We start from the raw sequence: 22,795 nt of genomic DNA, 5'->3' as shown, positions 1-22,795 counted from the left end.
TGCCGGCGAGATTCCGAAGATTTTAGGTTCAAATCTCAAGTCCAAGCTTAATATCTTCACTTTGGGCCTAAACTTTGGCTTTGGTAAATGGGCCATTTGCTATCACTAATGGTCCATATCGAATTATCACCGTCTCAGTTGGAATGCCTCCTAACTGTTCTATTAGAACTAACCCTAGTAAAAAAAAGAAGCTAAACTTCGCCTTGCATTACAAATTTACGAGAAACCCAGACATGTAATACCAAAATGCACTTGATGTTACAGATTTGTGTAAATATGTAATACCAAAATTTACTGAACTTTGGGTACTTTTGTCTCACTTTTGGGCTCAGAGCTTCGACCAAATTGAATGGTTTCTTGTCTGGGCCCAAACTCAAATGGCTTCCATGTCCATTATTATTTATTAGACATAATAAAGCGCGCGATAAAAGCAATTTGCATGTTCCAATGGCAATTCGATCGTTGTCTTCTCCAGCTTCTTCGCGCACCCGCTGCAGAACAATCCAATCTCTCAACTCTCTCCTCCACTGTCTTGTCAGACTCCGGCCCCTCGCTTCCCGACCGGACCCTCTCCCCCCGCCACCGGAGCCATCCACGGACCTCGTCAACGAAGTCTCCCGCGTCCTCAGCGACCACCGGAGCCCCCACCATGACCTCGAGACCTCCCTCGGTCCCTTCTCCCCGCACATCTCCACCTCCTTGGTCGAGCAAGTCCTCAAACGCTCCAAGAACCTTGCTTTCCCCGCCCACAGGTTCTTCCTCTGGGCCAAGACTGTCCCCGGATTTCAACACAACGCCATCAGTTACAGGATCTTGATCAACTTACTGGGCAGCAGCAAGAACTTCTCCCTGCTATGGGACTTTGTCAGGGAGATGAAAGATTCCCACTCGGATGAGCTGAACCCGGAAATCTTTTGGCTCATCTTCATGGCCTACAGCAGAGCGAATTTGCCCGATGATGCTATCAGGGCTTTCTGTCGGATGCGCGAGTTCGGTTTTCAGCCTAGTCAGGATGATTTCGATAAGCTGTTGTACGTGCTGTGTAAGAGGAAGCATGTAAAACATGCCCAGGAGTTCTTTGACAGGGCTAAGGTCGAGCTTGATTTCAAGGCAACCGCAAAGAGTTACAGCATTTTGATGAGGGGTTGGGGTGATACTGGGGAACTAGGAGAGGCTCGGAAGGTGTTCGACGAAATGTCCCGCACAGGTTGTGAATTAGATGTGCAGGCCTGTAACAGCCTGATAGATGCTTTATGTAAAGGGGGGAATGTGGACGAGGCTTATAAGTTTTTTCAGGAGATGGGATCTAAGGGAATCAATCCCGATGCTTGCACTTACTCGATGTTCATATGGGCATATTGCGAGTCGGAGGATATACACTCGGTATTTAGGGTTCTTGAGAGGATGAAGAGGTACAATCTCGTCCCTAACGTGTACACTTACAACCGCATAATAAAGAAACTCTGCAAGAAGGACAAGATCAGAGAAGCTTACGAGTTGCTCGATGAGATGATAGAAAATGGAGCCGACCCCGACTCATGGAGCTACAATGCCATCCTAGCTTACCATTGCGAGCATAGCGAGGTCAATGGGGCTCTTAGGTTACTATCAAGGATGAAGAAAGAGAATTGCTCGCCCAATCAGCACAGCTACAACATGGTGCTTAAAATGTTAATTAGGATCGGGAGATTTGACCGGGCTGAAGAGGTCTGGAACAATATGGGGAAGTCGGGATTTTATCCCTCGGTCTCCACCTACGCAGTGATGGTCCACGGGTTGTGCCAGAAGAGGGGAAAGCTCGAGGAAGCTTGTAGGTACTTTGAGATGATGATTGATGAAGGGATCCCACCATACTCTTCCACAGTCGAGATGCTGAGAAACAGGCTCTTAGGCCATGGTTTGTTGGACAATATTGAGATTTTGGCGGGAAAGATGGAGAGGAGCACTTCATGTTCGGTGCAAGAGTTTGCTAGGATAATGAGAGGTAATAAGCTGAGTGTGGGGGAAAGAAGGCAATACAGTGATTCTGGAGGAAGCGATTTCGATAGTGATTAGTATGTGCTTCTTCGAGGTATTGTTTGCTCTCCCTTCTCAAGGAGGATACTCCATTCTTTTGGTGAGCTTTGCTTCTCCGGCAGGGCACAAAGATCTCATTCAGTTTCTTCTCCACATAGAGGCAGACACAAATTTGGGGACAGGCATGGCCAAGAAAACATTGACGAAGCTAATACACAGTTGGATCTCTCTGTTTGTTCTTTTTTGTGTTTTAACAAGGAGCATTGTAACTGTTTGTACTTTGTACTACAAAATCAATATAATTATTTAAAATATATATATCAATAGCACATGTTACTATACAAGATTGCAATGCAAAGCTTCTAGTACCAAAACTGCTTCTTCCTGAACCCATGATCTGATCTTAATGAGCTTCCATTGAATGTCTCCATTTTCTTTCTCGTCACCGAGCTAAAAAGCAAATGATGCAGGGTCCAAATGAAGCCCTGTCTGTTCAAGAGCTAATGCATTTTACAAGAATTTGGTGAAGTTTAACTATTGATGTACATGCCTTCATACTTCAGTATTGCAAAGGTTAGACAAAACAACCAACAAGAAAATTGCATCTTCTGTGGTTATATACATCCTCAAAGCAGCTGCAGAATTGCTTCTTGTCTATCTCATACCAACGATTTTCTGATTGGGAAGCTCATAATTCTCAACCAAGTTTTGTAAGACTAAAGTAGCCTCTGAAGTTTGTCCTTGGTGGAGCAAGCCGTCTAAAATCAATGAGTACTTCAAAGCTATTTGCAGCTTCCCTTGATTTAGATTGCAAGGAAGAATACTCTTCCAATCCTTCCCTCTTTGATCCAAGCAAATCCCATTTAGCAAAGCAGTGAATGTGACTGGATCGGGATTGTAACCCTTCTTTGACATCTTATCTTGCAACTGGAGAGCATCTCTGACCATTCTGTGTCGACCAAGGCAGGCAAGAATAGAATTGTAAGCAGCTGACGTCCTTGCCCACCCATCTCTCACCATTTCCCTGAACAATTTGAGGAACAGAGACTTCTCCTTCTGAGATTCATTGCTTAACTCACAGTTGGAAAATCCGTTGATTAAGTAGTTGTATGTTACATCATTTGGACTGCATTTCTTTCTTAGCATTTCTTCAAAAATTACAGCCGATTTTGCTAATTTCCCCTCCTTGCAGAAACCTCGAATCAGAACACTGTAGGTAACCACATTGGGTTCTGCACCAAAAGATTCCATTTCTCTAAATAGACTTTCAGCTCTATCGGAGTTTCCTGCACGGCAGAGACTGTCAATAAGAGAGGTAAAAACGACCACATTTGGCTTCAAATTTTGTTTGACCATCTCTTGGAACATCCTAAGCGCATTATTCCCATCATTCTGCTTCCCAAACCCATCAATAATTGTAGAATATGTGAACTTGTCTGGAGCAAGATTTTCCTTAACCATCTGATCAAAACAGGAAATTGCGTCCTTCATCATGCCAAACTTGCAATAACCCTTGATCATGGCATTGTACCCGACCACACCAGGGCCCTCAGATTTGATGATCAAGGACTCAAAAAGGTCCTTTGCTTCATCAAATTTTCCATTTCTTATGGACCCATCGATCAAAGAGGCATAAATGTATTGGTCGGGGGCAATATTGTGGCTGAGCATCTCTGCAAGAAGATCCATTGCACTAGAGAAGCTCATCTTCTTGCAAAGTCCACTCATCAGAGCATTATAAACCTGTGCATCAGGAAACAACCCCCTTTCAATCATCTTACTCTTAACCTTTAGAGCACCATCTACCTCTCCGCTAGCAACAAGTCCATGAATTAGGGCTCCATAACTGACCAAATCGGGACTCTGTCCTCGGTCCACCATCTCGACAAGCAAATCTTGAACCCGGTCATATTGCCCTTTCCTGCACAAAGCGTGTATTATTGGCGTATAGGTTAATTTATTTGGGACTAATCCCCTGTCCACTGCCTCCTCCAGAAGCCCTTCAGCTTCCTCAATCTTCCCATTCCTACAGGAAGCAGCAATCAAAGTATTGTATGTCACTATATCAGGCTCACATCCTCGTTCTACCATCCTTTCAATTGTCTCTGCTGGTTTAACCTCAAAACCATGCTTAAGCCGAGCATCAATGAGATTGTTATGGATATTTACATTTATGTGGAAACCCCTCGAACTCATCTCGGCAATAAGCCTATCAACCATATCAAACTTCCCAGCTTTGCAAAACCCACTGATCACAGAACCGTAAGTCTCAATAGTTGGCAAAAACCCCTTGAGTTTCAACTCCTTAGAGAGCTCGTTTGCCTTCTTAAGATTGTCTCTTTTTACATAACCATCGATCAATGTGTTGTAAAAGACAATGTTCGGTATGCAACCTTTTCCCCATCGATCCTCAATCATCTTCCTACCTTCCTCAACCTTCCCTTCTTTACACAACCCCCTCACTACTATACTCACACTATAATTATCTACACAACACTCACTATTTTCCTCACCATCTCTTTTGAGCATTTCCTCAAATACCTTCAGAGCAAGGTCGAGTTTCCCATTGTTAACCAGCGCATTGAGCAGAGAATTGCATGCCCGCACATCCGGCAGACAACAATGCACCTTTTGCACAAAATAATACAACTCAACTGCTTCACTGGTTGATCCCGAATCTGCATACGAGCAAATCACAAAGCTCAAGGAATCGCGGCTGGGCAAAATCTGTTCCTTCCTCATCGTATCTAAGACCGACTCAATAGCAAGGAACTCTCTTGACTTGGCGAGGAGCTTGAGGAGAGAGGAATAAGCGTGCTCGTTGAGAGAGCCGTGGTAAGGCCTGTGATCGGAGACCCAGTGGTAGAATTTCAAGCCCAACTCCGGGTGGGACATTCTATCAAACACGTGGTGGGCAATGTCGGAAGCTATGATCTCCGCCTCGGAGAAACCGGCTTCGAGGGATTCTTCCCATTGGGTGTCTTGGGTTCTGAGGATTTCGATGATCTTGTTGATGAATCGCCTGAGGTGGGGTTTGATGGGAGAGATGGGTTTTGGATTGTGGCGAGGTTTGATGAGGGAAAGAAGGGTTCTGGACATTGAAAAGATGGGAAGGGAAGTTGAATGGTGATCTCCGCAGAGTGTCGGTTGAGATCATTTGAGTGTGGTAGAGTATCGGATTGGAATTTCGACCATTTGGGGGTGAGAGAGTTCGAAGTAATGGGGGCGAGGATCTCACTTTCCCAGGAAACAAATGGCGGCATTTGAAATATTTTTCGAATTTACATGATGAGTGCCTGGTCTTCGACATATTTATATTTGAAAGGCCTGAAATTCTTGATTCTAACAAGCAAGATCCTGGGCAGCGTGCTTCTCTCTCTACGCTCTTAGAGAGAGAAAAAAAACCTCTCTAACAACCAAGATCCTGTGATGTTGGAGAATGGAACACGATTAGAAATAGGTGTTGAGTACCCCTGGAGAACATTATCAAAGCAGTCTCAGCAGAGTGGGGTAACAAGAAAATGGGTGGTTAAAAAAAATGAAGAGAAGAGCCGAGAGGAGAGAATTGAGGAAAATGCAGTTCCTAATTCTCAAATTGGGGAGATTACAGGAGGAACAAAGGAAGAGTGTTGAATTTTCCAGTCTCAAAGCAAAGCAACTTACTAAGAGCCCCTCATTTGAGAATTCCTCTGAGGTGGCTACTGTAAAGAAGGGATGGGAAGTTAAATCTGTTGATGGGAAGCAAGGTTGCTCAGGTACTCTATAGGAAACCACTGTAGCAACATCAAGTGTGGATGTTCTCCCCTTTGGATGAAGCTGCAGGGAAAGCCTTTTCAAAGAGCACAACCCCAAAGGTGATATCACCTAGGGAGCCCAGAACTGCAGCACATGGAGTAAATGTTCTCTTACAGAATATTAAGCATCAAAAGGGCGGTAGGAGAGTAGGGACCAAAGTTCCAATGGAAGTGGCACGTAATGCTAAAGGTTAATGAGTCCTCTCATCACCTTCGGCATGATTAATATTCTTACTTGGAATGTTTGAGCCTTTAATAAGCCTCTAAAGCACAGGGAGGTGAGAGGGCTGGTGACTAAATACAAAGTGAATATTGTCTGTGGACAAGGGTTCAGGAGGAAAAGATGCAGGATATTGTTGAAAATAAATTTGCTTGGTGGACATATTATCAGAATTACTCTCATTCAACTCTTGGGAGAATCTGGTTTCTTCATGACAGCACTATTAATATTTCGATTTTGGAAACACATGGACAGTATATACACTGTCTGACTAAGCAAGGTGATGATATGAAGGAATTTTATGCCACATTTGTCTATGCAGCTAATTTTTCTGATGAAAGATTAGAGTTGTGGAGTTCTTTGAGAAGTTTTCAGAATCTGGTGAGGAGTAAGGCTTGGATTGTTGCAGGGGATTTCAATGTGGTAAAGGAAGCTAATGAATCGAGTAGAGAGGATTCCACTCTTCTCGGGGTCACTGATTTTCAGAATGTTTTAGCGGTAACAGGTTTGAGTGATCATAGCTGGATTGGTAACTATTATACCTGGTCTAATAAGAGAATCCAGGATTTCTTAGCCCGAAAGCGTGACAGGGTCTTAATTAATGAAAACTGGACAGATTTCTTTTCGGAATCAACTGTGGAATTCCTCAATCCTTTGATCTCTGATCATTGCCCTAGTGTTGTTAGGGTGGTTGCAGATGTTACACAAGGAAGGAAGTCATTCAAAATTTTCAATTACTGGACTGAGCATGAGGAATATCAAGCTAAAGCGAAGACTTCTTGGTCACAGAATGTCATTGGGAACCCAATGTACAGGCTCCGTAATAAGTTGAAAATTTTAAAGGGGATTCTAAAGGATTTCAATAGGTTGCATTATTCTGATATTAGCGGAAGAGTAGCTGAAGCTCAGGAGGGTCTTGAAGAGGTGCAGGCGCAGGTAATGGGTGGTAATATTGATCCCACTTTGATTGTTGAAGTGCAGGAAAAAAAGTAGAATCTATTTCCATTTGAAACTTGCGGAAGAAGCCTTTTATAAGCAAAAAGCTAGAGTGAAGTGACTGTCCTTGGGAGATCAAAATACTTCTTATTTTCATTCTATGGTGAAAAAGAGTAAAGCAAAAAACACCATTAAGGTTCTAATTTCTGATGAAGGGAAGAGGTTAGAGGATCATAATGCTTTTGCTTCCGAAGCAGTTAAGTTCTCCAAAAATCTGTTAGGAAAGGCTGATAATCTTGTTGTTGGAGACATCCACAGATTACAACAACTCCTCAAGTACAGGGTGCCTGAAGAGAAAAGAAGATATCTTATTAGTCCCTGACTGCTAAAGAAGTCAAGAATGCCCGCTGGGGTATGGATGGGGACAAAGCCCTGGGTCCAGATGGATTTACAGTGCATTCTTACACATCACCATGGGATATTGTGGGGAAGGATTTCCACTAGAGCTGTTCTAAGTTTCTTTGACAGTTCAAGAATGATGAAAGGAGTCAATAGTAATTGTGTCTCCCTAATTCCAAAGGTACCTAATCCAACTCGAATGAGTGAGTTCAGGCCAATCTCATGTTGCAATGTCACTTACAAGTGTATTACAAAGATTTTGTCTGATAGAATTAAGTGTTTCCTCCCGGATTTTATTTCACCTGTACAAAGTGCTTTTGTCAAGGAAGGGACATAGAGGATAATATCCAGCTTGCTCATGAATTGGTTAAGGATTATAAAGGAAGGATGTGAGTCCTCATTGTGCTATAAATGCTGATATCATGAAGGCGTTTGACTCTGTAACTTGGAATTTCATCATTACTGTGCTGGAAGTGATTGGAGTGCCCGAACAATTTCTTGCTTGGATAAGGGTTTGTATTACTGGTGCACACTATTCAATCTATGTTAAATGTAGTCTAGAGGGTTACTTCAAGGGAGAGAAAGGGGTATGACAAGGAGATCCTTTGTCTCCCTACTTGTTTGTAGTTGCTATTGAGGCCTTAACTCAACTTCTGAATGAAGGTGTTGCAAGTAAGAGACTTGCCTATCACCCTTTCTGCTCTAGAGTGAATGTTACTCATTTGGGGTTTGCTGATGACCTCTTTATATTTGTTAAAGGAGAGCTGCAATTATTAGAGCTTTGTTGGATTTTTTCATGAATTTTATTTTCTTCCTGGTCTGAAATTAAATCCTAGCAAAATTGAGATGTATACTGCTGGGGTTGATCATGAAGTGAGGATAATGGTGGAGATTAGGGGCTTTAAGAGAGGTTTTCTTCCTGTGAAGTATCTAGGAGTTCCACTTGTACCTGGTAGGCTTTCAGATAAGGAATGTAAGCCTCTTCTGGAGAAGATTACTCAGAGAATAAACACATGGACAGCTAAGAAGCTATCATATTCAGAGAGGTTACAGTTGATTCAATCTGTGTTGCACTCAATGATAATTTTCTGGTGCAGAGCGTTTCTGTTACCTAGGAAAGTTTTGAAGGTTGTTGAGGGAAAATGCAAAGCTTTTCTCTGGAAAGGAAAGGATGCTACCGCAAAAGGATCAAAAGTTGCTTGGGAGACAGTTTGCCTACCTAAGAAGGAAGGGGGACTTGGACTAAAGCAGATTTATGCATGGAATCGAGCTTGTATAATGAGGTTCATTTGGCTTCTTATTAGTGGAGAAGGATCTCTATGGATTGCCTGGACGAGAGCTTACATAATTAGAGAAAGGAATTTTTGGTCACTTAAAATACCAAATTCCTGTTCTTATGCTCTCAAGAAGATATTGAAACTCAGAAGAAGTGCTCATTCTCTAATCAAACACCAGATTGGAGATGGGAAAAGGACCTGGTTCTGGTTCGATAATTGGCATCCCTAAAGTCCATCGTATGAGATTTTTCAGCAAAGGGATGTTTGGAGTGCTGGTCTCACAAAAGGTTCTAGAGTTTCTGCTATTATAGAGGAGGACAGGTGGATTTGGAGGAGAAGAAGATCTCCTGAGTTGGTTGCAATTCAGGAAGGGTTCCAACACATTAGACCCTGCAGCAGTTTGGAACATAAGATCACTTGGTTAGCTCATCCTAAAGGGAACTTCACAGTAGCTTGCACCTGGGAGCATATACGAGACAAAGGACCTCCAGTGGACTGGTATAAGCTTCTTTGGTCTGCGCCAATCATTCCAAGACACAATTTTATATCTTTGCTTGCTATAGGAAACAGACTTAATACTATGGACAGAATTGTAAGATAGAAAAGTGATGTGAATCCTGTCTGAGTTCTTTGTGGTTCAGCAGATGAGACTAGAGATCATATTTCCTTTGCATGTTCTTTCTCTGCTGAGGTTTGGAGGTGTATCCTGCAAATGAATGGACAGGGAAGGCATGACAGCACGTGGACTGAGGAACTCAACAGAGCTGAGATCTTTACAAGCAGTTTTTGGTAGACTTTCTTGGCATGCTCACATTTATCATACACAGAGGGTTAGAAGTGATAGTATTTTTAAGGAAATGGCTCCCAAAAAAGAGAGGGTTGTGCCAGGTATCAAGCAAACTGTGTTTTAAATGTAGGATTTTGGGGCTGAAGAACATTCAAAGAAGGATTTGCGCTGTTCAGTGCAAGAAACTGATGGATGCTTGGGAGATTGAGCTCTGAATTCTTAATATGTTTTTGTATCTTGTTATTGGTTTTCATTTGTAACATTCGAAGGACCACCGTGCCTTTGTTATTGGGCCTGCGAGCCAATTTTATCTGTGGCCTAATCTGTAATTCAATCTAGCTTTTGAGGTGCAATAAAGAGCAAACGCGTACGGATCGGGAAAAAAAAAATAAAGCAGCAAGATCCATAACTTTTGGCGCTTCCATCATCAACACAATGATGCTGAGTTATGCTGTTATATTCATCATCTTCTTCTGGCCTTTGTTTCTTTATAAATTTGATTGATTCACCGATAATACCTTTTCAAGCTTAAAAGTTCATTCATGGAAAGAATCAAAATCAAGTAGCTCACAAGTAGTTTGGCTTTGCCGAATTTAGTGCTCACTCTCCTCAAACTCACTCACACTTTAAAACTGACTTATGACTACTAATTTATGCCCATGAAGAGTTTGAGATCATAAGAAGAATGAACACGACCCCGCTAAGTTTCCATATATACGTACATTACCCATATCCTGATATCAACTTCAATTCTGTATATTGTTCGGGCAAGAACAGAGCTCATCGACCAATCCACTCCTAACCTTGGTATCAAACTTCTGCTTTTCTATTCATTGGTTCTGCAAGATTATGGAAACAGAAATGAGGATGATGAACTGAAGAAACACATCCTGGTTTGAGAGGATTATTAGACCAACCTTGAGTTTTGTTTTGCTCCTCGGTCCTTGGAGGTTATGAGAACCAAACTCAGTGCACCAATCAAAACATACTACAGGGATGAAACAAGAAATTTGGAGAACATGTCCAGGAGAAGGGAATTGTTCAATGAAGAGAGTACGATCAAACCCGAATTTAGATGTGCATAATGTTTACCTTAACAATAGGATTTTCTGTCAGTACAATAGTTACCCAGCCCTCATAAGGTAAAAACCTGCAAAAGGCCAAAAGATTCAGCATCTACAAAGAATCCTAATTGTAACCGTTAGTTCTGTTCACAAAGAACCAATATTAGGCAACAAGCTCTGGCATCGAAACTTTACCCAATAGCCCTGCCCATTATATGCTGTCTCTGCAGCCACAGCTGCCCACTCCCATAGATTCCCCCAAGCCTATCGTCCTTTTTATTGATATCGCCTTGAAAAAAGATAGAGATGAGGTCGTAGATTTGGATCAGAAGCAAAAATCACAGCTCAAAAATTTGATGTTTCCAGAAGAATTCAAATTAATGGCATTACCCTTCGTCAAAACATAAATTTCCTTGTTATTTTGCTGTTCATGTACCTAAAATGACAACCATTGCCATGAGTACTTCAAAGACAAATCCGTGTATTAAAGAGATCATTAACAATCAAATGTCTCGCATAATTTCTCACTAATTTTGTCATATAGATCCCTGATCTAGAACTTTAATAGGCACCGTGCACTGGTCCATTTTGTGGATGAGATGAGAATGTATAAATAGGTTATAATAAAATTGGATATTCTACCTGTATTACGCGATGAACAACCGGAATGGTCTTTCCCTGCGGAACATAACAAGTAAAAATCAACCGGCATCAACTGTTGACAGCTATTATATAGCAAAATCATTATTGTCAACAGATTTTTCTTTGGTCAGTGTTATCAATAGATGAAGAGAAGTTATATCAATGGGCAAGCAAGATGTTTAGGGTTACGCAAACTCAATACTGGCATAAGACAACAGATTATCCAGAGCTAAAGTGTGAGGAAGAAGCACAGACGAAATACACCTACCTTAATGTTAAAAACAACAATATCTCCAGCTCTAATGGGGTCCTCATTCATGTGCAGGAACAATATGTCCCCCTGTGTCAGATTCAAAGGGTCTTCTTCTATTTAAAAAATGTAAGACACGATATAACAACGAAAAGGAACCAGAATTGCAACTTATTTGGCAGTGTCGAGTGTCAAGCCAAAGAAGGAAAAGCAATTCGAGCAAACTCTTTAACATATTGTTAATTAGGGAATAGTAAACTTAAACAAGTGCAGCATATTAAAATTGTTCCATAGATTGGAGCAAATATCAACCTACCCTCTTAAAGCCAGGTTCCATGCTCCCACTTACAACGACAATAACAGGAGATTCACAGCCAGTTATGCATATCAATGCCTTCCATATTATTAATGCAGAGGATATAGTCATGCCTGCATATCTTAACCCAAAGCACTGCTTAGGAAATTAATCCAATACAGATAAAAAGATCATAGCAAAGGCATTTATATATATATATATATATATGTATATGTATGTATATGTCCCGACAGCCATCTGATCATGTCAAAAACAATGAGAAGGGGCAATCATTTCATCGAGCAGGCCACGGGATAGAACACGACCAAAATGTCACATGGAACAAGAATCAAGATTAACGACATAAATCCCCTGGAACATGGGAACAATATGTGGGACCACAGTCTAAGAGCTAAATTTATGCCACTTACGAGCTACCCGAACGTTTATACCGAAACTCCAAGCCAGCAGCTTTCATGGATATCAGCAATGTTACTTTCAGAACAAGAAAACAGCCCAGGCCACCACAGCATACGAGGACAACTCACCGAGAGTGATGATCTGAGTGAGGAGAGGACGAGCTCGAAGGGACCCTGCAGGCTGCATCGCATCTTTGATAAAACCCATATTGCGATTTTTCCTTTCTCTTACGATTTCACGACTGCAGTGAGAGGAGAGGATTGGATTTCCTTTCTTTCTTCCTCGCAAAGAAACGATCTTTATGTTCCAAAATAGACTTTTTGGTCAATCCCTGCCTGGTCAAACGTTGAAACGTCCTTGGCCCCCGCCATCAGCCATCTTAACATCTTCAGTTGATTTCAGTTCGCCTCGAGGATGTTTGTTCTTTTACTCGATATACTCCATATTGTTTTTGATAATTTCAGAGACACCCCTGCATTTTGGAGTCTGTCGTAATGGAGCCCGAGAGGTGACTAGCGTGCCATAATGATGGGCTGGAATAGGAACTATATATCAACTGACCATCATCCCGCAGAGAATTAATGGGATTTTGAGCCAGAACTTTGGAGGATTGAAAATAAGGCTAGAAACAAGTAAATTTTCCGAGATTCAGAATTTCCGACTTTAATGTTACCGACTTACATCAGTGACCATTGCATTTAACTCCATCCGGGATCTTGAACCTGTAAGCACTTGAGTCGAGTCCGTCGAGAGGTTCCAAACTAGTAGGGGCTACGTCAGACCTACAATCAATGGATTCTCAGCTACTTCCGTAATTCGAGTATAAATTTTTCTTTTTTTCATTTTCAGTGTGATCCCCACGAGACATTTTCGGAGCTAGAGCCTGCTCTGGTCCAATGATTTTGACATGAATACAACCTTCTGGTGCTATGATTAAACAACGAGTGAATATATAAATAATAGGATTCTCAACTCAATCTCATTTCCTGTGTCTGTCTGAAGCTAAACTAATTAAGGAGCTCGACTCGATGATTCCATTGTTCAGCCTCCATTTGGATCGACAGAGACCTTTCAATTGGTGGTTTGTTGTTTCCATTCCTGCAGATATATTGTGCTCCCTGACGTCTCACTTTTGCTTTTCTTACATTGCAAAGACAAGAAGAAATAATAGACTCGTGCTATCTAGCAGCACATCATATTCTTCAATATCCATAATGCACCGCACAGATAATCCATAGTTTGTATATTATTATGAGTAGTATATTATTGTTTGATATGCATATGTGCTTCTGCTTAGAGGATCCTTAATTTGACAGGAGACGATGGTCGTTTTTCATTCGTGGCTTCGAAAATGGGGAGAAATTACAATTTTCCGATAAAAATACCTGCTACTTCTCTTTAAGTAAGAAGCTATCAAACAGAGAGCATCCGGTTCAGTCTCTAGAAGGTTATCTTCTTGATCGCCTGACCATTGAGCACCTTTGCAAATCCCGTGGAAAATCTGCAGCAGTTCACACAAATCCAGTTGAATCCGATAAAAAGACTGATAAAATTTTTCATCCTTGTAAACAGAAAAGAAGAAGAAGATTATTTCATGGTCTAACGTACCCGGCGACTATTAACAGTAAGGCCGTGACCCATAAAATGTACTGATAAGCCCTGTGCTTGGATTTTTTCCGCTTTATGTCATATCCAGCAGGAATATATCTCCGGCTCACGTATCCATACTGGGGACGGATTAGAAGGACGAATCCAAGAAGAAACCCGGCAACAAACCCTCCAATGTGAGCCGAGTTGTCTACATGAGGTATCAGTAATCCGATAGCCATGTTCAAGACAACCACAATCACCAGAGTAATGAGCGCCGTACACTGAAAATGTACCACGTTAAAATCATGTTAATCAATTTTTTAGCTTTTTGCCATTACTTTTTCATCAATTGCAGCAAATCCTAAATCAGCCATTCTGAATAGTTAGTCAAAAAGTTCACCTTGTTAGCATAAATAGTCCAATTCGTGATGAGCTCGGAAAGCATTGCTCCCAGCAGGCCAAACAGAGCTCCAGATGCCCCAACAGATATGCTCGAGCCGTTACTGGTTGAGAGAGTAGACAATAAGCTTCCCCCGATACCAGCAAGCACATACAAAACTCCAATCTTCACTGCAAAAGTTAATCCGGACAATCATAGCCGATTAGGATGTTGCTAACAATGAGCCAAGGAGGGTAGGATCATAAACCTTCCCACACGAGAAAGAGAATTTCAGCTCTTACAGAAGCCAAATTCTTGCTCTAGACTGATTGCTACGACGATCAGGCTCAACATGTTAGCGGCTAAGTGCAGGGCTCCTGCATGGAGCCATATGCAGGAGACAAGCCGCCATGATTCGCCATTGTCCACCACCAGTTTCCTCTCCAGGCCGCCTAACTGCTCCAGCCTGCCAAAAGAAGTCTCTTATCACAAATAATACAATAGATGTATAGGGGGGGACGGTCGGGCTTAATTAGTAATTACTCTCTCCCGCTTACGTGGAGATTGAAGGGCCGAGCATTGGGTTAGACTTGAAGGGCTCGAAGGAGAAGCGACCGAGGGGGTTGAAGAGAGTGCAGCGGCTCCCTTCTCTGGCGGGGCAGTCATTGACATACATGGTATAGACGAAGATGGCGATGTCGGCCATGAATATTAGGGGGATCAGCCATGGGAACCACTGATCTGGGCCGGCTGGTGGCGGTGGAAGAGGAGGGGATGAAGCATATTGGTTTTTGTGGTGGCGGTGGTGGCGGGGAGAGAAGGAGGAGCATTGCGGCCCCTTCTCAATGTCAAGGTCCAGCGATTGCGGAGGAGAAGCTTTACTCTTCTTCCCCATTTGTTGGACAGGGAGGGAAGAGTATCGCCCTGGAGACCCAACCCTCCCCTTTGGATGGCAATAGAGAAAAGGAGAGGGAGAGAGAGAGAAAGAGAGAGACAGGGAGAGACAGAGAGGAAGAAGAGAAAAAGGTTGGATGGTGAAGAATGAGTCTTTTTTAAGGGTGGGGTACTTGTTGGTTAAGTTCGGTAATTTTCCCGCTAATAGAATTATGGACACTTTATATAAATCAATACTCATCAGTCCCACTTATTTCTTCTTTAGTCCTTTTTTTTTTTCCCCTCATAGTATGCACTTACCCAATTGATTTATCAACATTTTTTTGATAAAAGGGTGCCTGATCTCAAGGTACTTCATGCTCTTGATAATTGCCAGATCGGAAGCGGTCTAATTGAACAGTGCATGATACTAACTAATTTCACATGCTGGGCTGCAAGAACAGAAATTTTGAGATGTATAGTTCAATAGAGGAGAATACTCAATCTAGAATAGTACATTACCATGTACTCAAAACGGCATCGAATTTCACGTCTTTTTTTATTTTATCATTTAATATCCCGGCGAGGAGCTAAACAACCAAAAAGATGGTTTCATTTTCACCGAAAAAGAGAGAACAAGGTTCGACATTGGAAATAGAGAACACTCTCCCATAATTATTCAAGGTTTGAGATATTCGAACCGGATAAACAACAGTACATAGTCTCATTTCTCCCCAAGAGAAGAACAAGAACACAAGAAAAGTGAAACATTATCAGCCAAGGCAAGTTCTTATCATCTAGGCTGCTGCTGCTGATGATGATGAAGATGATGAGGACGAGGGCGTTGATGCTAAGTAGGTCCCACAGTGGTTGAAACCGAACCACACACCATTGGGGACGAAGGTGTTGTAATAGAAGGTGACGCTCTTCGTGTAGTAACCGGATATAGTGACCATCTCAGGCTTCCACCCATCATATCCGCTCCGGTAGAGGTACACATAGCAGACTTGGTATGTACATGGCCCAGATATCTGGAAGGTATCGGTTGAGCACCTCTCAAACGTCTTTGTACGTGGGTCGTCTATCCTTGGTGCATAGACCTACATACACTCAAATAACATCTACTTTTAGATGCAAACAAAGCATTGAACCGATAAAGACAAGATTTTAGGTACTGCACAATCAAGGTAGCTCATAATCACAACCCATCATCCTCCACCGGGGCACAGATAATTCTACATCTTGCTGCATGAAGATCAACCGCAGCAAGCAACTCATTAATGGTCTGCAGATATTTTTGAATTTTCTGGCATTCCTTTCTCTCATTGACACAAAATCGTCACTTGGGTTTTGGTTTGTGCGGACTATAGAAACCTTTTTAAGGCAAGAGAGAACTATGGGATTGATGTGTCCTGCAGTCTTTCTGGAACACTGTTTCAACCTTCCAATAAATTGGAAAAGATAAGGCCTTTCAATTTCATATTAAAAAAAAGAAAATAAAATAAAAGAAAAGAGAGAACAAAATTCACTTAATGGAAAAACTCAATGCACGCACGCTCCATTGGTTGCAGAAAACTTGAAATTACGAGTACATGGGACATATAAAGCGGGAAAAATTCACCATGGAAAGAACAGTGAGCTCTCCACATTTGAAAAACAGACATGGATATAACCACTTTATACGTAATGGTTTTTCGATGCATAAATTCTATAAAGAACATCTTTTCTCTGGATATAACTTATCCGGCAATGGACAATATCACTTTGACAGCAAAACGATTGTTTTTGCTTTCACTAATGGATCATCCTTCTATCGTGCTGTGCTGCAGTTTCCATCGAACTAGTAACCACTTCTACTCTATTCTATGCACCCCCATCTCCTAAATTAATTCCAATGCATTTACCTGATTTCCATACGCATCACGGAAAGCAAGGCTGATCCTAAATTGATTCTGATGCAATTACCTGATTTCCATACGCATCACCGAAAGCAAGGCTGATCTGATCCCGCGTGTAGGAAGTTGAAGAGCAGCTCGTCTTTATCCTTACTGTATAAGTGCAGCTTCCGGCATTCTGCAAAGAGAAGATCAGCTCTCCATTAGTATGACTCTCCTATATCTTTCTCAATCATTCTGCCGCAGAATGATAACCCGAAATCGACTCAATTTGATCTATAGACTGCAGAATTTTTCTCTATAATGTGTTTCTCATATGGTTCTGCATAAATATGGTTCTTTTTCTTGATACTCCGACTGAAGGAAACAATTTTGACTTAATCCCTTCTTCATTTTCAAAATCAAGTCTTTTAGAAGAAATTCCAACTCGCGTCTGTCCATCTCTCTGCATGTGCATACCTGAGTGGAGTTGAGCTTGAAAGATCTGCTGACATGGGGACCTGAAACTGCAGGACTGATGAGTCTTGATTGAGAGGAGACGCAGAGAGCAGCAAGGCAGAACAGCAAAACCAGAGCTTTGACCATCTCCGATGACACCTTTAAGCTTTAAGAATCTGATCTTGGAAATTGCTTTGCTAGAACACCTTTTTATAATCGAATAAGGTACCTGTCAGCGCTTCAGAATAGACTTTGAAGCCGCCTCCATTTTCAAATGGAAGAAATTAAGGGCGTGTTTGGGAGATTAGGTTGGGATTGGCACGTCATTAATTGAGAAGCATCCAAGAAACATCAATGTTCATTTTCATTCTCGTGTGGTCGGACACGTGTCATCGTCTCCATCTTCCATACACCCTCGTACTGTTCCAACGACAACTGCAGCAAGTCTGACAAGGCAGCCACATGCGCAAGATTCTCCGTTTCTTGTCATGTCCATCTCAAATCCGACGGGCTCCGCTTCTTTGATTTCTCCGGTGATACTTATTTTTACGTTCTCTGCACCAATTCGGGTCTGCTGGGAAGGTTATCTGGGTTGAATTCATTTTTCAGGAATCCATGCTTGTTTATATGTACAATAAAAAAAACAGACATAAAAAGTTCATATAAATATGTGTAACACAGCGATGGTATTCCGCTTCTTTTTTATAAGAAACACGTCCTAACGAATTTCAAGAAGCGACAGCTTTTCCACAGCAACTTGAACGAAAGTATATTAATTGAAGAGTAAATTAACAATTTATTAAATCCGATCTCAAAAATTTTTTTACATCAAATTGGTCCATAACATATTAAATGTACATCAATTGATCAATTCCGTCTGTCAGCCATCTAATAGTGGACGGAAACATTTGATGTGGCATTCTCGTTTTAAAAATAAAAATATTAAATAATATAACAATAATCTAAAATAATATAATAAAAATGAAAATAAAAAAATATATTGCTCATCCTCTTTCATGAAGAATATGAATAGTATTATGGTGGAGCCGTCCTGAGCCAACCATTCGGAGATCCATGCGTGAGTTTGCACTGGACTAGTCGGCCTAGCTTGTGGGGTCACGAGCCCCCGGCTCAACAAACCGAGGCTCGGGAGGCATGGTTCGTAGAAGTCTCGAGCTCATGGCGATCTTGATTTAGTAGATCGTTTTTTTTTTTAGGGCCCAAGAGGCTCGCTCTCAGCTCACGAGCACTGGGTGATCTTCGGACGATGTTGCCGAGTCCATTGCGAGGATCGTCAAGCCCATTGCAAGGATCGTCGAAGACTTCTGAGCAATTTAGGGTTTTGGCCGACCCTAACGGTGGCCAAATCTCCCATTTTTCAGCGATATTTGGTTATGGAAATGCTAGATTTAGCCTCGCCGTGTTGAGACTGTCCGAGAGAGGTCGATATGAGGAGGTGGTAATAGTGGAGGCTGTGGCGGTTTCACATGGCTCTGGATTAAGTTATGGTTCAAGAAGTGGATATGGATATGGTAGCGACAGTGGTGGTAGCGGAGGCAGTGGAGGAGGGTCAGGCCACGGTGGCTCTGGCTCGAGATATGGATCCAGAAGTGGATATGGAAATGGTAGTGGTGGACGAAGGGGAGAAGGTGGCGGAAGTGGAGGCTCAGGGCACAAGAAAGCGGTTTTGGCTACGGCTCTAGTTACATAAGCGGTAGTGGCTATGGGAGCGGTGGTGGCAGAGGTGCAGGTTCGGGCTATGGTAGAAGGTCAAAATATGATTCGGAATATGGTGATCAGAATATGGCTCAGGCTACGATTCGGGCTACAAATCGGGATATGATTCCAAATTTATATATATATATATATATATATATGGAACCCACTCAACCAATCATCGCGTGTGGCACTATTATGTATATGTCAACAATTCCCTCTAAAGTTAATAGAGATATTGACAGAATGGATCAATTGATGTCTGGATCCAATTTGATGTAAAAAAAATTTTGAGATCGGATTTGATGTAATATCAATCTCTCAGGCAAATTGTTAGTTTACTCTTAATTAAATTATGAGGGCATTTTGAAAGTTCTAGTAAGGCCAACTCAAGCTTTGGCTGTACCCAACACCTACCAAAATTTGCATAAACTCCGTTAATACTCAAATTACTCTCTCTCAGTACTCGAACTAATCAAGGATAAAGAAACAGAAACTCAGAAATAGGAACATATTTCCCGCATTTGTCTTAAGTACATGAAAGCCGGAAACTGCAACACACAGAGAGATACCACTGATCCTATCACAAGCCAAAAAACATCTTACAACCCAGTGCTCTTTAAGTATTGGAGGGCTGCATCTGAAGATACAAGATCTTCGGTTTATATGAGGATATAGATCAAAGTACAAGAATGGCAAAATTCGGAGGATACAAATGCATCATGACCTGTGTAGAGAACTGGATAGAAAGCCATGTCCGAAAACCATATTCATTCTGAAAGGATAAACCAGGGGCACTCACTACAGGGAGCAGGCAACAGAGATACAGATATTTCCAATTCAGAACTCAGTCGGAGGTTTTAGTCGAATCAATCTCTTGATTCTATCCTTCTCAGTGTTCTCCAGCAATCCCTGCAGAAATCAATAGATAGTTGCATATCGATATTAGCATCTATGAAATAACTTTCTTATCACAATGCAAAACTTAAGTGGGGAGGTGTATATATCAACTTTTGTTTGGGGCAGCAAAGAACTGCCCACATCAGCTCATTAGTTTTTCCTATTGATTTCACTTTAATGGTTATAAGAAACTTTCATTATTTACTCTAATTTTCAAATTTCCACATTTTCTCTTCTTATTTTAAGTTAATGGTTCTAAGAAACTGCCATTATTTACTCTAATTTTCTATTTCCACATTTGTTTTTTCTTGTTTTAAAGCATTCTGTTATAGGGCACACTATGCTCAAGGCCATATCTAAGCAAGCTCTTCCCTAGTAAAGATGGATCTGAAAACTCTGGGAAGTTCTTCACAGACAGACAGACTAGACTCATCATAGATTTTATCAATACTGAGACTGCTTCCAGATCCACTCACTGTCCACACAATTTCGTCCAAGCACAAGCATATCCTCCCATATTTATCCAGGAAAAGCCGCTCTGTTGGAGGCTTGCCGCATACATCCTTAACGGCCGATGTTATTACAAAGATCACTTCTGACACTGTATAGAAAGTGGCAAAACTCAATCAAACTACGAGATGAAAATTGGCATAAATATGTTCAGAAACTTCTTATAGTCCATTCATGAGATTGTAAAACATAAAATCAAGATTATGGTATACTCACAGGCAAGTTCATCATACTCATCCTTGCCCACAACAAAGATGCTGACATCCCCAAGCACCGTGTAAACAATATAAACTGACCTGAGAAGGCACAAAAAATTGAAAGATGAGCTACACGAGATGCATCCTGTATCACATCCCATTGAGAACACAACAGTGGACACGCCAAAAACACCTGGAGCTGCGCCGTCCATTATTTTTCACTTCACAAATACGAAGAATCATGAGGTATTCCTAGCAATGCTACGATGCTTTGTAGCCAACAAATATATTGCTTACAAGGCAACCACTAAAACAAATCGCACGTAATCCTATAGCTCATGCTATTATCAACACACGCGCACGCGAAAGAAGTGATCGGTTATGGTACATGGATGAAGTTATATGAGGGGAGGATCCAATAATTTCCAAAACTAGAACAAAAGGCAGCATATTCATGAAACCGGACAGATTTATGAGAATGTGGCACCAATATAGATCAAGCATTCAGGGAGACCTCATGCACTAATTGTAAAGGAAGACTGTCATATGGACAAGTTTCGTGGACAAATAATAATTACCGATGCCTGGAGAGTAAGCAGGTCATCTACCAAAGTATGTTGAAATGGAAAAATCAAAACCCAGGAGAAGCAACACATACTTGTGGCAAGCTACAAGAAGCTCCTCATTCTTGACTCCTTTAAGGTTATCTGCACCCAGCTTAACCAGGAAGGAGCGCCAATGCAGTCGTTCCTCAGCAGGAACCCCATTAAAACTGAAATATAAATTGTCAGCAGCCTGACTGTATATTCAATTTTTTGCGAAAATCAACTTAAAGAAAGTATAACGCCAAGAAGCATAGTGCGTTTCTGCATGAGAGGTAAAGAAAAGGTTAACTTGTCCACAATTGCGACCTCATTTGTTGTTACCAATCAAATTTGCAGCAAATTGGCAGGACTGGACTCAAATTTAAGCTAATAGCTGCCTACAATTTCCACATTCTAAAGATTTTTCAACAACTGAGAATAATTCCTCGGCTGAAACAAAGCCAGTCTAGCTCATACAAGAAGAAATCACTAACAAAATGAACTTCAAACCCAGGCAGATCTCAGAACAACCGAAACCCCAGGCTGATCGATTCTCCAGTCAAGAGATCTCCACAAAAGGTACTGAGAGAGCTGATTTAACGAAATTAAGCAAGAAAACTGAGATGTATAATGCCGAGGCAAAAACTGTTTAATTGACAAGTGATCAGCAATTGCTCACCGTTCGACGAGGATGTTCCCCACGGAATTTGCGAATAGAACTGCGAGGATCATCTGCGTTGCCTCTCTTCTCCCTCCCTCCGTGTTCTCTGTTCCCTGGGGATCTCTCTGCGAAGAATTGCTCAGCTAAAATCAAGATTTGATTTGATTGAACCTTTGTTTCTCCCTCTCCCTGTCTCTCTTCCTTTCAGTCGCCGATGACTTCTCCGATCATTTCCACTGCCCGGTCCGAATCCGACCATAAAATAAGAAAATTTCAATTTGGCCTCGTTTATTTCTCTATATCTCAATTCGCTCCAAAAGGTCTTATGGCCTTGCGCCCGAGATGTCCGATCATGGGCCCAGAAGATGGGCTTAAGGCTTTGAGTCGGATAGGCCCATTATGACGGTGGGAAGCTTTTGTTTCGGACAGTCTCGAGTTTCTACTTTCTGGTTTTAGAGCTAATATTTTAAATAAATCCGCCAAAAAAAAATAGCTTTCGGGTTCTCTCGAGTCTCTATTTTTCTACATCCAATATTCTTAATAAATCCGTCAAACATAAGTTTAAATAAAATTATATATCCAAATGGTTCTACGGAAGAAAAACTTTTTGAATTAAGAAGAACAAAAGTATGGAAAGTATATAATGTGCATAATGTCACTTTTTTTTTTCGGTTATAATAAGAGGCTCATGGCCTAGTACAAGAAAATGAAAATGAAATCTAAATAAAGGGGTAAGGATAATCCCACTGGTGATAATCGAATCTAAAACCTCTAAGTTATCAAGTGAGGATGTTAGTCACTGCACTACATCCCATTTCTCGTGTATAATGTCACTTTAATTCCTCTTGGATGTACAAATATGTAAAAAAAAAAAAAAAACACATGCTGTTGCCAAATGTTGGTAGGGATTAAGTGGAAACTTTCCAGTTGTTTGGACCAGAAAAGATGGGGG

General features: G+C 41.4%; 7 protein-coding genes across 8 annotated transcripts; 2 read left to right on the top strand and 5 right to left on the bottom strand.

Annotated features, from left to right (window-relative positions):
* Positions 1-432: 432 nt before the first annotated feature.
* On the top strand, positions 433-2,334 carry LOC116188949 (pentatricopeptide repeat-containing protein At1g52640, mitochondrial). The gene has a single exon (XM_031518406.1). The coding sequence runs from the start codon at positions 448-450 to the stop codon at positions 2,053-2,055; it is 1,608 nt and encodes a 535-aa protein (XP_031374266.1). The 5' UTR covers positions 433-447; the 3' UTR covers positions 2,056-2,334.
* LOC116188939 (pentatricopeptide repeat-containing protein At1g52620) lies at positions 2,314-5,419 on the bottom strand. Its single transcript, XM_031518394.1, has one exon. It carries the CDS (start codon positions 5,113-5,115, stop codon positions 2,671-2,673), a length of 2,445 nt encoding a protein of 814 aa, XP_031374254.1. The 5' UTR covers positions 5,116-5,419; the 3' UTR covers positions 2,314-2,670.
* Positions 5,420-9,933: 4,514 nt separating this feature from the next.
* On the bottom strand, positions 9,934-12,605 carry LOC116193302 (signal peptidase complex catalytic subunit SEC11C-like). Of its 2 annotated transcripts, none has more exons than XM_031522121.1 (9): positions 12,229-12,605; positions 11,702-11,822; positions 11,404-11,475; positions 11,136-11,171; positions 10,884-10,929; positions 10,689-10,782; positions 10,522-10,579; positions 10,347-10,417; positions 9,934-10,268 (listed from the first exon to the last, which is right to left on the bottom strand). In XM_031522121.1, exons 2-9 carry the CDS (start codon positions 11,810-11,812, stop codon positions 10,256-10,258), a joined length of 501 nt encoding a protein of 166 aa, XP_031377981.1. In that variant the 5' UTR covers positions 11,813-11,822; positions 12,229-12,605; the 3' UTR covers positions 9,934-10,255. The 2 variants fall into 2 exon arrangements, with proteins under 2 accessions (XP_031377981.1, XP_031377980.1); XM_031522120.1 differs by having other exon boundaries at positions 11,702-11,814; positions 12,229-12,602.
* A 655-nt stretch (positions 12,606-13,260) lies between these two features.
* LOC116193301 (RHOMBOID-like protein 5) lies at positions 13,261-15,096 on the bottom strand. Its single transcript, XM_031522119.1, has 5 exons — positions 14,627-15,096; positions 14,372-14,535; positions 14,091-14,260; positions 13,709-13,971; positions 13,261-13,601 (listed from the first exon to the last, which is right to left on the bottom strand). The coding sequence occupies exons 1-5, from the start codon at positions 14,962-14,964 to the stop codon at positions 13,541-13,543; spliced, it is 996 nt and encodes a 331-aa protein (XP_031377979.1). The 5' UTR covers positions 14,965-15,096; the 3' UTR covers positions 13,261-13,540.
* A 383-nt stretch (positions 15,097-15,479) lies between these two features.
* Positions 15,480-17,597, bottom strand: LOC116204951 (embryo-specific protein ATS3B-like). Its single transcript, XM_031537706.1, has 3 exons — positions 17,297-17,597; positions 16,908-17,015; positions 15,480-16,042 (listed from the first exon to the last, which is right to left on the bottom strand). The coding sequence occupies exons 1-3, from the start codon at positions 17,420-17,422 to the stop codon at positions 15,740-15,742; spliced, it is 537 nt and encodes a 178-aa protein (XP_031393566.1). The 5' UTR covers positions 17,423-17,597; the 3' UTR covers positions 15,480-15,739.
* Positions 17,598-18,542: 945 nt separating this feature from the next.
* LOC116193018 (glycine, alanine and asparagine-rich protein-like) lies at positions 18,543-18,986 on the top strand. The gene has a single exon (XM_031521742.1). It carries the CDS (start codon positions 18,543-18,545, stop codon positions 18,984-18,986), a length of 444 nt encoding a protein of 147 aa, XP_031377602.1.
* Positions 18,987-19,473: 487 nt separating this feature from the next.
* LOC116193248 (TSET complex member tstD) lies at positions 19,474-22,108 on the bottom strand. Its single transcript, XM_031522059.1, has 5 exons — positions 21,862-22,108; positions 21,257-21,370; positions 20,618-20,697; positions 20,368-20,492; positions 19,474-19,903 (listed from the first exon to the last, which is right to left on the bottom strand). Exons 1-5 carry the CDS (start codon positions 21,912-21,914, stop codon positions 19,832-19,834), a joined length of 444 nt encoding a protein of 147 aa, XP_031377919.1. The 5' UTR covers positions 21,915-22,108; the 3' UTR covers positions 19,474-19,831.
* Positions 22,109-22,795: the final 687 nt, after the last annotated feature.

Source organism: Punica granatum, chromosome 1 (genome assembly GCF_007655135.1).
Source record: "Punica granatum isolate Tunisia-2019 chromosome 1, ASM765513v2, whole genome shotgun sequence".
Classification (NCBI taxonomy): domain Eukaryota; kingdom Viridiplantae; phylum Streptophyta; class Magnoliopsida; order Myrtales; family Lythraceae; genus Punica; species Punica granatum.
Note: the sequence above shows the minus strand (reverse complement) of the source record. Positions and strands in the feature narration are given on the sequence as shown.

Excerpts from the sequence above, each read along its gene's own strand:
- LOC116188949 (XM_031518406.1), top strand. The coding sequence starts at position 448 with ATGGCAATTCGATCGTTGTCTTCTCCAGCTTCTTCGCGCACCCGCTGC.
- LOC116188939 (XM_031518394.1), bottom strand. The coding sequence starts at position 5,115 with ATGTCCAGAACCCTTCTTTCCCTCATCAAACCTCGCCACAATCCAAAA.
- LOC116193302 (XM_031522120.1), bottom strand. The coding sequence starts at position 12,307 with ATGGGTTTTATCAAAGATGCGATGCAGCCTGCAGGGTCCCTTCGAGCT. Across the intron at positions 11,815-12,228 it reads CACTCAGATCATCACTCTCG|GCATGACTATATCCTCTGCA; the intron begins GTGAGTTGTCCT and ends TAAGATATGCAG. Across the intron at positions 11,172-11,403 it reads TTGTTGTTTTTAACATTAAG|GGAAAGACCATTCCGGTTGT; the intron begins GTAGGTGTATTT and ends TATGTTCCGCAG.
- LOC116193301 (XM_031522119.1), bottom strand. The coding sequence starts at position 14,964 with ATGGGGAAGAAGAGTAAAGCTTCTCCTCCGCAATCGCTGGACCTTGAC. Across the intron at positions 14,536-14,626 it reads CTCGGCCCTTCAATCTCCAC|GCTGGAGCAGTTAGGCGGCC; the intron begins GTAAGCGGGAGA and ends TTCTTTTGGCAG. Across the intron at positions 14,261-14,371 it reads AGAGCAAGAATTTGGCTTCT|TGAAGATTGGAGTTTTGTAT; the intron begins GTAAGAGCTGAA and ends TAACTTTTGCAG.
- LOC116204951 (XM_031537706.1), bottom strand. The coding sequence starts at position 17,422 with ATGGTCAAAGCTCTGGTTTTGCTGTTCTGCCTTGCTGCTCTCTGCGTC. Across the intron at positions 17,016-17,296 it reads TCAAGCTCAACTCCACTCAG|AATGCCGGAAGCTGCACTTA; the intron begins GTATGCACATGC and ends TTCTCTTTGCAG. Across the intron at positions 16,043-16,907 it reads GTGATGCGTATGGAAATCAG|GTCTATGCACCAAGGATAGA; the intron begins GTAATTGCATCA and ends GAGTGTATGTAG.
- LOC116193018 (XM_031521742.1), top strand. The coding sequence starts at position 18,543 with ATGTTGCCGAGTCCATTGCGAGGATCGTCAAGCCCATTGCAAGGATCG.
- LOC116193248 (XM_031522059.1), bottom strand. The coding sequence starts at position 21,914 with ATGATCCTCGCAGTTCTATTCGCAAATTCCGTGGGGAACATCCTCGTC. Across the intron at positions 21,371-21,861 it reads GGGAACATCCTCGTCGAACG|TTTTAATGGGGTTCCTGCTG; the intron begins GTGAGCAATTGC and ends TTTATATTTCAG. Across the intron at positions 20,493-20,617 it reads TGAGTATGATGAACTTGCCT|TGTCAGAAGTGATCTTTGTA; the intron begins GTGAGTATACCA and ends CTTTCTATACAG.